General features: G+C 34.9%; 1 protein-coding gene and 1 pseudogene across 2 annotated transcripts; one reads left to right on the forward strand and one right to left on the reverse strand.

Moving 5' to 3' along the window:
* Positions 1–1,060: 1,060 nt before the first annotated feature.
* LOC120125570 (ubiquitin carboxyl-terminal hydrolase 4) lies at positions 1,061–5,113 on the forward strand. Of its 2 annotated transcripts, XM_039143977.1 has the most exons (7): positions 1,061–1,366; positions 2,062–2,178; positions 3,086–3,184; positions 3,422–3,610; positions 3,789–3,970; positions 4,414–4,849; positions 5,000–5,113. In XM_039143977.1, exons 1-6 carry the CDS (start codon positions 1,250–1,252, stop codon positions 4,814–4,816), a joined length of 1,107 nt encoding a protein of 368 aa, XP_038999908.1. In that variant the 5' UTR covers positions 1,061–1,249; the 3' UTR covers positions 4,817–4,849; positions 5,000–5,113. The 2 variants fall into 2 exon arrangements, with proteins under 2 accessions (XP_038999908.1, XP_038999907.1); XM_039143976.1 differs by lacking the exon at positions 5,000–5,113 and having other exon boundaries at positions 4,414–4,979.
* A 452-nt stretch (positions 5,114–5,565) lies between these two features.
* LOC120125574 lies at positions 5,566–13,965 on the reverse strand (annotated as a pseudogene).
* Between the last annotated feature and the right edge of the window lie 190 nt (positions 13,966–14,155).

Raw genomic sequence — 14,155 nt, forward strand, 5'->3', positions numbered from 1 at the left:
CGTTGGACCTGTGGAGACCCACCAACCCGAACCGAACCACTTTTGTTCCGCGTGTTTTGTTTAGGATAAACTACATTTTTAGTCCTCGTACCTTTTAAAAAGCTTATTTGGGTCCTAAATTCGATTCTAATTCCATTTTTTTCACAAATTGACCCTTGAATTTGACTCTCTTTTCAATTTAATCATTTTTATTATTATTTATTATTTTTTAATATTATTTTTATATATACTTCATTATTATTATTATTATCTAGAAAATATGGGGCCCTTTATAAGAATTTGTACAGGGCCCCCGACAAGCTAGCCACGGCCCTGCATAAGGTAATATCACATCATCACTGATTTTTTATAAAAATATCATATCAATATTTCTGTTAATTTTTTAACAACGAATAACCAAAACATAACATTATGTGTGATTTAAAAAAATAATAATTGGATGAACAAAACGGAATAAAAGTGATAGTTAGGATACTAAACTTATAGTTTACCCATAAAAAATTGGGGTAAAGTACAATGTGGTCACCTTTGATTTTATTTTATTCACTTTAACTTATGAAGTGCTATTGTTGGGTTCATGATTTTCTTTGGAAGGAAAAAGTTCTAATAATTAAGATGGCATATTTAATAATTTATAAGATCAGGGGCAATGATAGGAGCCTTGACGCTCTCAAAGTTTTGGGAAATTTGCATTTTATCCCTAAAATATTTTTGAAATTTTAATTAGACAATTATTGAATTGGATATATTTTTTGAAAAGAGATCACGCGTCACATATTTATAGGACAATTTATTTTTAATAGGCAAACTAGAAATGAGAAGAAAATAAAATGTTAGACATTTATTCTGACTAAAAAACCTTTAGACAATTATAGTCAATAAAAAGTATAGTTTGGGTACTTATTTCGTAATTAAACCTAGTTTTTCAGTAGAAGGACTAAAATACAATTAGAGATATAATACAGAGACTGATATAGTATTTTTACCTATTTTATCCCTTCCGTCCCAACAGCCGTCTCAAAAGAAAACGAGACAAACGTTCGGTTCATTTCCACTGCCCCAAATTGGAAATAGAAACCACGAATAAAAGGAAGAAAAAAACACAATTCAACTAAACAAACCCTAGAAGTAGTCCGAATCAAAACTGAAGAAGAGGGAGAGATAATTGCAATCGTGAATAGCGAGTTAGAATCACTGAGCTGAATCGATCGGGAGAAGATCTGAGTTAGACTTAAATTTAGTTTTATAGATGGGGGCAGCGGGTTCAAAACTCGAGAAAGCATTGGGCGATCAGTTCCCTGAAGGCGAACGATATTTTGGCCTTGAGAACTTCGGCAACACTTGCTATTGCAACAGCGTTTTGCAGGTTCTTATTTGTTACACTTCTTCTTTCAGTAGCAATTCAATTTAGAATCTAATTCCATTCGTCACGTTTTGCCCTTTTAAAAATATATATAATGAATTTGATGGTTTTTATGTATATTTTAATATTCCGATTAGATTGATTTTGAATTTTTAGGTTCGAACAATTTCTTTTCAATAATATTTGTTTATACAAATATATTCTGGTACATGTTTATTATTGTTTTGTTTACAAATATTCACGGTTCGTATTTTTTGGATTCTAATGGTTTTGACTAATGGTTCACTTGCTCCACTGATAGCAGTTGAAAGTAAGTAAATTTGGGAAGTCCTCAAGGGAATTGATGGGAATGAAATTATCTGGTAATTGCATGCTGTGCTTCATTCGGGTGGCATGGTTGTCACAATTTAGATTGACATTAGAAGGTTTATATTCAAGATATGCGTATTGAGAGGTTGATACCATGATAGATATAAACTAATATTAGGAAAGGAGAAAAAAATTGTCTAGGGTGGATTTTGTTGCTGACAGCATAAATGATTAACTAATTCATCATTACTAATAAGGTAACTTACAGTTTGTTGTTCAACCTTATGTTATTTAATAATAGTGTTCTTTTTATTTAAAAGTTGTTGGGCAACAATAGCCTCTCAGCTTCAATAATCATGATAGTCTCATTTCATTGCTATTTTTTTCAGGCACTTTATTTTTGTGTCCCATTTCGTGAACAGCTGCTAGAATATTATGCAATTCATAAAAATGGTGTTGATGCTGAAGATAATCTGCTGACTTGCTTGGCAGATCTGTTTACACAGGTAAAAACCCCTCCAGAAGTGTAGTGATCTTGGGTTGTACCCCTCTATCTTTGATGAGCAGCCCATATTTCTTTAGAGCGGATTACTTTTTCTGCCTAGTGATAATTTGTTTTCTGGTAAGCCAGTGGTGTTACAATGTGCTTAAGTTGCAATGCCTTGTTTTGGCCTTGCCTTAGTTTCCATGAATTAATCTCCCATTTGATTCATTTAATTTTTTTATTTTATTATTAGGCATCCTAGGAGCTCATGTGCAATTAGTTAGAAGTATGAAGCCCAATATATCATCTTAATGATATGATGAAAAATGGACCTTATGTAAACTTTTAACAATATGTGATCGGAAATAAAGATAATTATTGTTGTTAAATGGATTATTACTAAAAGATTTTCATTACATTTGCTCAAGGACCCATCTTTGTACAAGAAGGAATGGTGTTCATGCATTTTTTTAATATCTTTTTAAAATAATTCATTTTATTTTCTGCAAATCCTATCCTTTCTAGCAACTGCTTATGTTTTTCTCTGCTTTTTTTTTTTTTTTTGATAGGAATGGCAGGCCTCGTTAAAACCCCCTTCATGATTAATGGAACATAAAGTGCTCCTTAATCTCTGCTTTTTTTGTAAACTCCTTTTAAATGGTTTGGTTTGATACTTCAGTATTGGAAGTATGGTCCTTTAGGAAATTGCTTAGATGCATGCAAAATGTGTTGTTCAGGTTTTCTCTTTGGCCATTGAGAGTCCTAAGTTTTAACTGTAGTGGGGAAGATGATTGTCTTCAGTCTAACAAAGGTTATTAATTGCTATGGTATATTTTCCCTCCACCTCTCCCTCTCCTGTAGTTGTGTGACATATGTGGCTTATACTTGATTTCTAATGGGGCCAATTGCTGGTTGTTCTTTATGTTTAGATAAATTCACAGAAGAAGAAGACAGGTGTCATTGCTCCAAAGCGTTTTGTACAGAGATTGAAGAAACAAAATGAGCTTTTCCGCAGCTATATGCACCAGGTAGTAGGGTGCTTTATATTTATTTGGCTGAAGAACTTCCTCTAAGTTGATGATCTCTTCTATGAAATTAAAGGTTTCCAATTGGTCTAATGTTGTAACTTTTTCTGGCATGTCACAGAAAAGTTGGCTTTCCTTTATCATAATAATGATTAATGCTTATTGCTTATTGCTTATTGCTTAATGCTGAAGGGAATAACTATTTGTCTCTGTTTTTTCTCTCTTTATGATTTTTGGTAGGATGCTCATGAGTTCTTGAATTTTTTGCTGAATGAACTTGTTGACATACTGGAGAAAGAGGCTCAAGCTGCAAAAAAGGAGGAAGAAACTTCATTACCATCGGAAAAGACTGCAAATGAGCCAAAGAATCCTCAGGCAAATGGTGTTAAAAAAGAGCCTCTGGTTACCTGGGTTCACAAGAATTTCCAGGTAAGTCTGCTGGTTGTATTCCTATATTCTGATCAATTGTTTTAGTTTTGCATTGTATTTGCTTTTACATTTGTTTCTCTCCTCTCTGAGTTCCTCTGTGTATGTGTGTGGGTTTCCTTGTTTTGCATTCATGTATTTTAGGAAGAATTTCATTATCTGATTGGGCAATTTGAGACAGGGAATACTTACCAATGAGACAAGATGCTTGCGATGTGAGACGGTGACTGCAAGAGACGAAGCTTTCTTGGATTTGAGCCTTGATATTGAACAAAATAGCTCAATAACTAGCTGTTTGAAAAATTTCAGTTCTACCGAGACATTGAATGCAGAAGACAAGTTTTTTTGTGATAAGTGCTGCAGGTACTTTTCATTTATAATGTTTTCTTGTAGATGTATCATATTTTGAATGCCTGCTCACTTGGTTTTAGGATTCAGTTTGTAGAAGTAGTTTACAATGAGGATTGATAGTTCTCTTGATTACTATAATGTGTGAGAGTTGCAGACAAGCAAGCCAAGACCAAACACATTAAATTGAGGGTGTTTTTAGTAAAAGATGTCAGTTGTGGTCATGGACTTAAATGAGATGTTCGAAAGACTAAACTCATGATTATGCATTTTCCCTAATGATTAAAAAATCAAACTTGCATGGTTCAATTAACTGTTTCATTTTTGTAAATAGTTAAGTTAATAGATGCAGAGTTTAAAGTCTAATATTTCAATGGTTCCAAAGATGCATATCATAGTCATTTTAATGATGAATATGCATATAGCAATAATTACGGATGATGTTGATTTACTTGCAGTTTGCAAGAGGCCCAAAAGAGAATGAAGATAAAGAAGCCTCCTCACATCCTGGTTATCCATTTGAAACGGTTCAAGTACATTGAGCAGCTTGGCCGGTACAAGAAACTCTCCTACCGCGTTGTGTTCCCACTTGAGCTGAAACTGAGCAATACTGATGAATATTCAGATTCCGAGTATTCTCTATTTGCTGTAGTAGTTCACGTGGGAAGTGGACCCAACCATGGGCACTATGTTAGCCTGGTGAAAAGCCATAACCACTGGTTATTTTTCGATGACGAAAATGTGGATATGATTGATGAGTCAGCAGTTCAAACATTTTTCGGGTCAGCCCAGGAGTACTCGAGCAATACAGATCACGGGTATATCTTATTTTACGAGAGCCTTGGTGCAAACAAGAGCTGAGAAAAGAGGGTTTCGAACTTACCATGAGTACAGGTATAGTAACCACTCAAACTTCAGTTTCTTGAACTGCTTCTACATAATAATTTTTTCGCGGCTTTCTCTTCGATTTCCATTACCGTGGAAAGAGCTGGCAGCTGCATATCAGTGAGATGAGGGGGTTATGGGGAAAAAATGTATACTTAGGTTGTTTTCATGTACAGTGGATGGTGGAAGCACGCTGTCCTTTTGTTTGGATTTTCCCACAAATAACAGGAAAATAATAGTGGATAAATGTTATGATGTCAACATCAGAATCTGTATGTCATGGTTGAGAATGTTTTAACATTAGCAATGCTTTTGGATTTGATTAGATTTTCAATTCTCGATTTAATTATACTGATACAGATTTTTAATGGTGCAATATTTACTAAAAAAGTTAAAACTGAAATAATATATATATATATATATATATATATATATATATATATATATCTGAATTTTATCAATAAAACCACTTAAATTGATTTTGAACTGAATGAAGATATTGCCGATTTTATATAATTTAATTGATATCATAACAATTGTAACAATCAGGGAACCAGCTTTTTAAATTAACTAATCTAATTTGAGGTTAGGGAATTAAACCTAATTTAGGCATTTTATCTGTAAAAAAGGTCAGCTTTGTCAACTCCATTGACAAGTCGGATATCTCAATTACACTAAAAACTGTAAAAAGAATAACAGGATGCTCCTCCTATCGAATAAGTTGCTTGGGCAAAGGGCAAAATTAATTAGCTTATGGAGCAGTAACTACAACCAAGTAGCAGTAGCAAGGACCAAACTATATGTTAAAATCTATGTACTGTTATCTGAAATCATTGACGAAGAATGGGCTACTTTCAGACATTTACAAATGAGTTACAGTAACAAAGCAATCGAACAAGGTTTGTAAGAGAATTAAGACGGAAATCAGTTCATTCAAGGTGCTGTGTGCATGAAAGTGTCGTTGTCTAATAGTTTTTCAAGATCAATCAAGTCTTCATCCAAATCTGTTGCTTCTCCTGCAAAGTTGAGAATCTTATTGCACATGACCTGCCAAAGTTTCATGCAAAGAGAGAATATCGTCGTCATCATCATAATATATAATAAACTTGGTTTTCATGCATGCTTTTAACTCGATTTCTGTTACAAAGCCAAAGTTTATGCAAAGACAATATGTCCTTATCATTGATAATAAACTTGGTTTTGTAAGATTGCATGTATCTAACATCCTTTGTTAGATAGAACACTTCAATCTATGTTATTCGGACTTGGGTGTGAATATCGAACTTGGATATGTCTGACAGACATTTTCTTTTTCTTCCCCAAAAAATCTTCAAATATTTGGAGGATCCTGAAGAGGATCATCTCCTATACCCATACCAATTAGTAGGACTTGAGTACTTGACGAAAAAAGAAAAGTTGATCAGCAATGATTTCAATTACCTTCTCTTGGATCTCAGTTACAACGTTCTTCATCCTACTATATTGATCTCTGCCTGCAGGATTGTGAGCCATGGACTTAACTCTGGCAAGTGCCTTCTGTAATCTTTCTTCGGTTTGCTTCCTGCCTTTCTTCAGGAAATCATAGTCATCCTCCTTTGGTGGTGCAGGTGTGCTAGGTCCCTTGGTGAGTGTTTCGGATTTGAATCCACGTAAACCACTTCCTTTCCGTCTCCATCGTAAAATCACCTTCTCCACAATCCCTACCGACCAAACTATCTTCCGATAGTTTTTCCTTACCTGGTGGCCTCTTACATGTGCCTTTCATAGAAAATAAACAAAACTAAAAGTTAGGGTTCGATAATTAAGATTGTAAAGGAATATGATGACAGAATATAAAGCAAGAATTGTAAAAGCTGATAAACTAAAGCAGCAAAAGCGATGAACCTGAATCTTGACAATTCTTTGGCGGATAATCAAAAACTCTTTTCTTCCCTTCCAACCACGAAACTTATTTTGAATGCGAATGGCAGCAGCATTCACGCTCTCATCATGTTGTCCAGGCTTGTTTGACTTGACCGCAATAAGTGAAAGCGCATGCTCAGCAGATATTCCAAATTTATCATCACCATACCCTTTTAACTGCCTGTTTTGGAAGGATTGCACCCTGAAGATTTGATGAATACGAGCAGCAGCTTGCATCGCATTACGAACAGCAGCTAATGAGTTCTTTAGTGATGGCCCATCTGAATCATCCTCATAGCTGAATGGAGCTGTGTTTCGCTCCATAATTTTCTGTATGTCATCTGGTCTAGAATCTGTGGTATCATTACTACATTGTTTATCCAAATTCAGGGATAGAAGGCGGGACTTTAAATCAAATTCCGCAAGATAACCAGAAATTCCTTTATGCCCATTGGCAGAGGCTAGGTCAGCAGGTGTTCTGCTTAAAGGCCATTCAGGTGTCGGATCTGTCAATGGTCCGGGAGCTGCACCCAGTGAAATAAGGGAAGCAACCGTCCGTTCTCTGACGTTAAAGACAATTCATGTCAGCAGAAGCCAGACAGACCAAAATAAGCACATCATCGATATAGTACATAAACAAACTTAAGCAATATATGTATCATTACTGAACCCATGAAAAATTAGCCAAAGGACCATTATTTTTTGGAAGCCGCAGCTATACAGCCTAGAATTTACTTGATGACTCTTTCCTTCAGATAAATCATACCAAGAGCCCTATGGCATAGAATACCCTTTCTTGCTTGCGTAAAAGAGGAAGCTCAGGAAAATAGTCAAAATGTTGAAGAAGAGAAATGTATAAATGTTCAACTTTTATTTCAAGTTGCTTACCTGCCAGAAGATGCTGCCCAATGAAGTGCGGTCCATCCATTCACATCCCGGAAGTTAACACTCACACCAGCAACTATAATGGGTTCTAAGGCCCAATCATAGCCAAGAGCAGCTGCAAAATGTATAACACCTTGGCCACCCTGGTCCAACATACTGGGGCCTTTTCCACCTTCTGCTATCTTCTGCAAGAGCCATACACGCAACTTTTCTTTCAATAGCTTCTGAAGTAGCTGCTCCTTTATTTTTTCTGGGAAAATATCTTCTTCTGAGTCAAGCGACGACATCTGGTCCCATTCCTCAATGTCCTCCTTCAGCAGAGAATTAATTTTACTGCTCAACTGGGTTATATCAGCTAAGCTATTGGTGTTAGAATTGAGAGAACTGGAGCCAAGACACAATAATCTACCAAACCGCATATCAAGAATTTCGGCGGCATTATTTCTAGGGTGATCTGCAGTATCTATGTCTTGATTATGACTGAGTCGGTACTCAAACTCTCGGACTTCACTACAAGCTAATCTGTTGGAGCATGTGACATAGAAGGGAACCCTGCCAGCCTCATGTCTTGGAGTATGGCAACGAAGAACACCATCTGCTAAAACCTCTGCTGGAACTTCTACTTCCCCAAACATGCATGACCACTTACAATTTTTGGCCTCATCTCTACTCTTCAAGAACCTTCCAGTGATAAGAATCTGTGTGAAATGAAGAGATTGGGTGGGAAAGAAAAGAAGCTAATGTATAAGAAAACAAGTACATTTTAGATACCACAACAGACAGTGAGGAACTAATTTTCCAGTATTTCAGCCTCATCAGTGGAAATAGATATTTCAATGCTGACTTGACTTGCATAAAAAGAATTACAGCTTACCTTGATTTCAGAGCCTACATATGCCCAATTTGGTGAAAAATCAATAATACTGAAAAGCTGATCATGGGAGAGGGAAGGACCCAGCATAAAGGTATCCAATTGCCCCTGAGAGGGAATAGAGGAAACATCAACCCCATTTTCACCTTCCACCTCATCCCAATAGGCTCCAGAATTGGAATGTGTATGCGATTCATCTACATCTCCAAGTTCTTTACTCATCCAGCGGTTGAAACTATCAAGCTTCTTCAGACCTTCTGCTAAGGAACCATCAAGCAAATGTGGTCTCATAGCAGAAGAGTAAATAGATTTCCCCTCCAGTGTCAAATAGCTCTCTGAATCTGGTTTAGGAACATATTCATGGTTTGCATTTGAGGGATCTGTCAGCTGGTTATTATGTAGAGAATCATCATGTTGCTTTTCTGGATAAACATGGTGATTAACTTCTTCATGAAATCTAGAAGTAAGATCATATCTCAGGTCTGGATGCAACTTCTGGTCCAATGGCCACTTCATTAAATGAGAAGAATTACCCTCAGAAGCCTGTTTAGAGGACAAATTAGGACTTAATTGGAAAAAGAAGAGGTAGAATATACACCTAGCTTGACGCATTAAACTGCATCAATGCAACTACTGCATATCGAATAAGGTTATAGTTATTCTAGGACCTAATTTGCCAATTACAGCTGACATGACCATAACGGCCATCATTAATGCCTTAACTTTAAATATTACAATTCCACTCTTTGCATGTATAGTTAGAATTTTCAAACCCATCGTCAAAGTTTAATCAATTCATTACCTGCCAGTCTTCTTGAGCATGTGATTGATCCTCAAACTCCTTTTTAAGAAAGCTGTTGTCAAATAGCTGCCCCATGATATCATTTTGTTTAAAGGTGAGTGGTGGCTGATATTGCGCAGAGCCAACCACAGGATTACCATTTTCCAACATATCCTCCCATAATGTGAATCAAGGTTCTTCTGGGGCTCATACGTTATTCCAACATTATTATACTCTCTATCCCTGTCTGGTTGAGTAAGTTGAAAAGCAGCTGGAGGCAGTTTCCCATGATAATCATCTGTTAGCAGTGCAGGACAGTAGTAAGCAACAATGGAAAGGCGAATCAACAATAAATAACACAAAACCAAACAATTAGCATACTTGAATGTGATACTTGAGCATATGGATCATAGAACCCGGTATCCGTCCTCCCCACAACAGGCTGATGTGAATCAAGAAAAGAATGGAACTGTGAACTTGCTTGATGATTATAGGCTGCATTAGATATCATCTTGCTTGGTAAGAATAAAACACAGACTAATGCATTCATTACCCACAAAACCACAAACATTCAAAACCACATTAAATTAACACTTAATCATTTATTAAAAATTGACCCATATCTAGCCAACAAACATACCCGATTCAGCATCTTCATATTCTGATGCCTGCACATGCACACTGTTCATGCTTGCTGTATCCATCGTTTGTGAAGGAATCTCACTATTATTGGGATTAAAATTGGAAGAATTAGAACTTTCCACCTCATAATTAGGTACAATTCCTTCAGGTTCTTGGGAATATGGAATCGTTCCTTCAATCTCTTTGATGTGGCTAAAATTTGTCATATTTCCCTGAAAAATTTTCAGAAAGTAAAAAAAGAAAAATTAGAAGATGGCTCTTCATTAGAAATGTTTAATTAACATATTGAAAACACTAGAGAAAGAGACAAGTATTAAATTCAATTAGGTTTTAGACTTCAGAAATGTATTTGAAAATATACAGTTACATATTGTGAAGCCAAAGACCTTTAAAGTTTTAGAAGAGACTCGGGATCAATATTTTACTATTGTAGTTGTTCAGAAGGTAATGGTTGGGATAGAAAAAAGGTGGGAAAACATAGGAATTAGTTTTAAAACCTAATGTGAGTTGGTCCAAGGTAATGGCACCAAAATACAGTAGAAAATGCAAAGCAAGAAAAATAACAATCATTCAAGATAGAAATAGCCTCAGGTGAGGATAGCTCAAGTAAATAAAGGGGAAGTGGGACATATAGCATCAAACAAAATACAAAGTTCATACTGGCATGCATGCTCTCAAGCTCAAATACACACATGGCCATAATATAATATTGACCATATGATATAAAATATTTGACCATCAACACGGTAGAAAACACAATACTTATCCTTGATTTAAGCCAAGAAAACCAAGTTCTAGGCCTGCTAAAGTCTTGCATGCACAATAATGAAATCAAGTGAAATGAACACACCAGACTGTAGCAATTCAAGAGGTACAAATGAAAACATAAGATGTCTACAAACAAAAAGCTGCCCCTTCAATTTATATCAGCTTTTAAAAATTTTATTTTGGCTGGGTAATAATATTGATAATTCTGCAACCATACTATCATCTAAAGCTAAAAAATATATGGGTTTAATTAATAACTTTAATCAGTTAAAGAACCTTCTAACAAGTGAAGCAACAACAAAAAGATACTACCTTCCCATAGTTCTTTCAAAGATGGATAAGCATAAGCAAGAAGAAAAGAAAAGGAGAAAGGTGATAGAATGAGGTCTGACCATTACATCTCGATAGTGGACAAGAACAATGTGCGAGAGTACCCTACACATTTAGTGAATAATGTCAGCAACCAAGAGGGATTTGCTATACTAGTATTGCAACAGAGAAACTAGTACAGTTTCAAGCAAATAGCACATGCATTTCAAACCAAGAAAACACGATCCACATTAGCAGAATCGATTTCAAAAGTTAGAAACCTCAGCCAATTTAATATGCTAAATATTATATTATCATAATGCAAAAAGTACCAAGCAAAACAAAAGAGATCTTAGGTTCAGTATTTCCTTACGTTAAACTTATTGACGGCGTAAATGTGATTTTATTTTTTTAGTAAGTTCCATTTTCCTAATTTTAGAGATGAAAATCAAATTGATCAAGAGAACTTCAAAATATCAGAATTAGTGAACAAATGTGATTTTATTTTTTTAGTAAGTTCCATTTTCCTAATTTTAGAGATGAAAATCAAATTGATCAAGAGAACTTCAAAATATCAGAATTAGTGAACGCAGGTAATATAGAAGCACCCTATAATGGAAAAGAAGATAAAATCGGTTCAGCATAGGCCTAAGCAAAAGAGAAAAAAAATCTAATACTGTGTAAAGAACTCTTTCTGTGTATCAGCTTAACTCGCTTGAAATAAAGTAAATCCTAGGTTCAAAATCTAGTAATAGAGAGATTAAAGGACATGCATATGATTTCCAGGAACAATAAAAATGCTTTGGATTCATACTGTTGCTATCACCTATGTTTAGACTATCGACTCCAATGTAGAGGAAGACTTTTTCTTGTAAATCACATTTAACTATTATTTCATGTGCAGTGAAGTGTAAGAATAACAACTAAAACTGAGTATTTAATGATTTAAACAGAACATATAAACCACACAAAATACTTTTAAAATAACTACCGCCCCTTGGAACATAAATGTTTCAAGACCTACTCTTCAAGCATCCAATAACTGCGCCTTTGGAAGTTTTCGTCTTCTCCATGAGCATAGTAGCAATGCAGAACATCAATGCTTCCAGCCTGAAAAGATTAACATTTTTCCAGTTCTTTTTCAAAATGAAAATTTCATTCAAAATACATTCATTCTTCCCACAAAAGAATTCAAAAAGATATATAAAAGAAAGGTTTCCCATCATTGACTCTTACCTTGAGTCTCTCATGAGCTTCCTTCACCGTTTTCCCATCCTTTTTCTTCCTCCAGTTATGTCCGTCCTTTCTAAAGTATCTCAGTACCTTTCGGTCAAAAAGAAAAAGTGAACCACCTGAAAAAGAACACATTAAGTTTGGAGAACTCAATTTGGGATGATAGCAGTTTAAATATCGAAACAACCATTTCAATTTGGGATGTTATCTTATTTTAAAAGTCAAAACATCCTTTAGTTGAATTTGGGATATCAAAACAACCACTTACTAGAAGTAAACCTGTTATGCTCATGATTGGTGAGGGTGATGAATCTAACCCAAAATAAGTAATCTAAATTCTAAAAAAATGTATTAAGATGAACACTGCATTGAAAATGATTTTGTTATCAATAAAGAAAAATTATCAATCAAATAATAGGCTAAGTTAATAACCCAAATAAATAACGAATAGAAAATAAGATATAAGTAGATCTTAGGAACAAATAAGTCGTTCAAATTTAGATGACAAACTTGTAATGTAATTTTACCCATCCTCACATTAGAGTACTGCAAACACAAAGAAAAGAAAGGCATTCTGAGAAAATAAGAAATAACAATTTTAACACTTTTCATTTGAGTAAAATTTAACTACAGTATTTACAGCATAGATAGTTTTATATCTGGATTACAATCCAAATGTGATTCTGTTAACTAAGGAATGGATCAAAGGAATTGAAGAACGGCACATTCTCGAAGGATTTTCTAGAAAAGAAAGCTGCAATCTCACAAGTTAAAGCTGTTGAGAAGATATTCATGGAAGCAAACAATAATATTATCCTAAATGGCAGGAGAAATAGAACTCAAAAATCAAAGGAGCAATGTTTACATGTTATCAAGATAAGTATCAATCGACATCAACTAACAGCATGAACCATTACAATGAAATTAAAAGATCATACTTGGTGGCACATGTGCTGGTTCGGGAGCAATGCGAAATTGCTTATAATTTTTAAGAATTTCACATATTTCAGCTGGTCGTAGCCACCTGTGCTGCGCTTCCATGAGTATCTGCTCAATATCTGCACGCAACAAGATGAGTCATTCAAATCTTTGCACATACCTTAATATCAAGTAAAAACCTTAATTCATAATGAAAAAGATTATTAATATAATTTTTGTACAAAATAAATGAAAACGGTTACATTTGTTTTTTAATTTTGACCCAAGACCCTTTCTTTTCAACAAAAATTAACACCCCTTGAGCTTAGCCATTTTTCTTCTGCATAAAAGAATCCGAATGAAGCTATCTATTCCATCTTTCAAACCAAACCTCACAAAAGAAAAAGTAAATTAAAACCCACCTTGTGAACTAAAATATAAGCAAAATGGAGCAAACTGAACACCAATTGCAGTAAATTAAACCATGAAAAAAGAGAGCGGGAAAAGACAAGCAAGATTCAGCTTTCACATGAAACCCAAAATGAAAGATAATAGAAGAGTCAATTCCATACGTACCCAGTTGATTAGTAAGTCCATAGCGCCTAGTTTCTGACATAATCTTGATTTTCTTTTTGCTTTCTTTTTCTGTTTTCAACTCTTTCTCTTCGCTCAAAAACCCTTCAATAAAAGCTCTTTTCCATAAACCGAAGTTAAAGTCATTTTACGATCTGATAAAAACAAACAAAAAAACGCGGTTTTTCGATAACAGAGAAAGTGGGTGATCAAAGGTACCGCACCCTCTGCTATGTAAGTTTGATTCTTTTTTTCTTGAATATATATATATATATATATAGTCAAAGAGAAAGAGAGAGGAAATCGCCGAGGAGATGGATGGAAGGGGATTACCGCCGAGGAATCAACGTGTTAGACTTTCTTCAGTCCACTTCTTGACGAGAGCACGGGATTCTCTATTAAGAAAAAAATGTCATTCTGTTTTTTTTTATAA

Source organism: Hibiscus syriacus, unplaced genomic scaffold, assembly GCF_006381635.1.
Source record: "Hibiscus syriacus cultivar Baekdansim isolate YM2019G1 unplaced genomic scaffold, ASM638163v2 tig00110432_pilon, whole genome shotgun sequence".
Classification (NCBI taxonomy): domain Eukaryota; kingdom Viridiplantae; phylum Streptophyta; class Magnoliopsida; order Malvales; family Malvaceae; genus Hibiscus; species Hibiscus syriacus.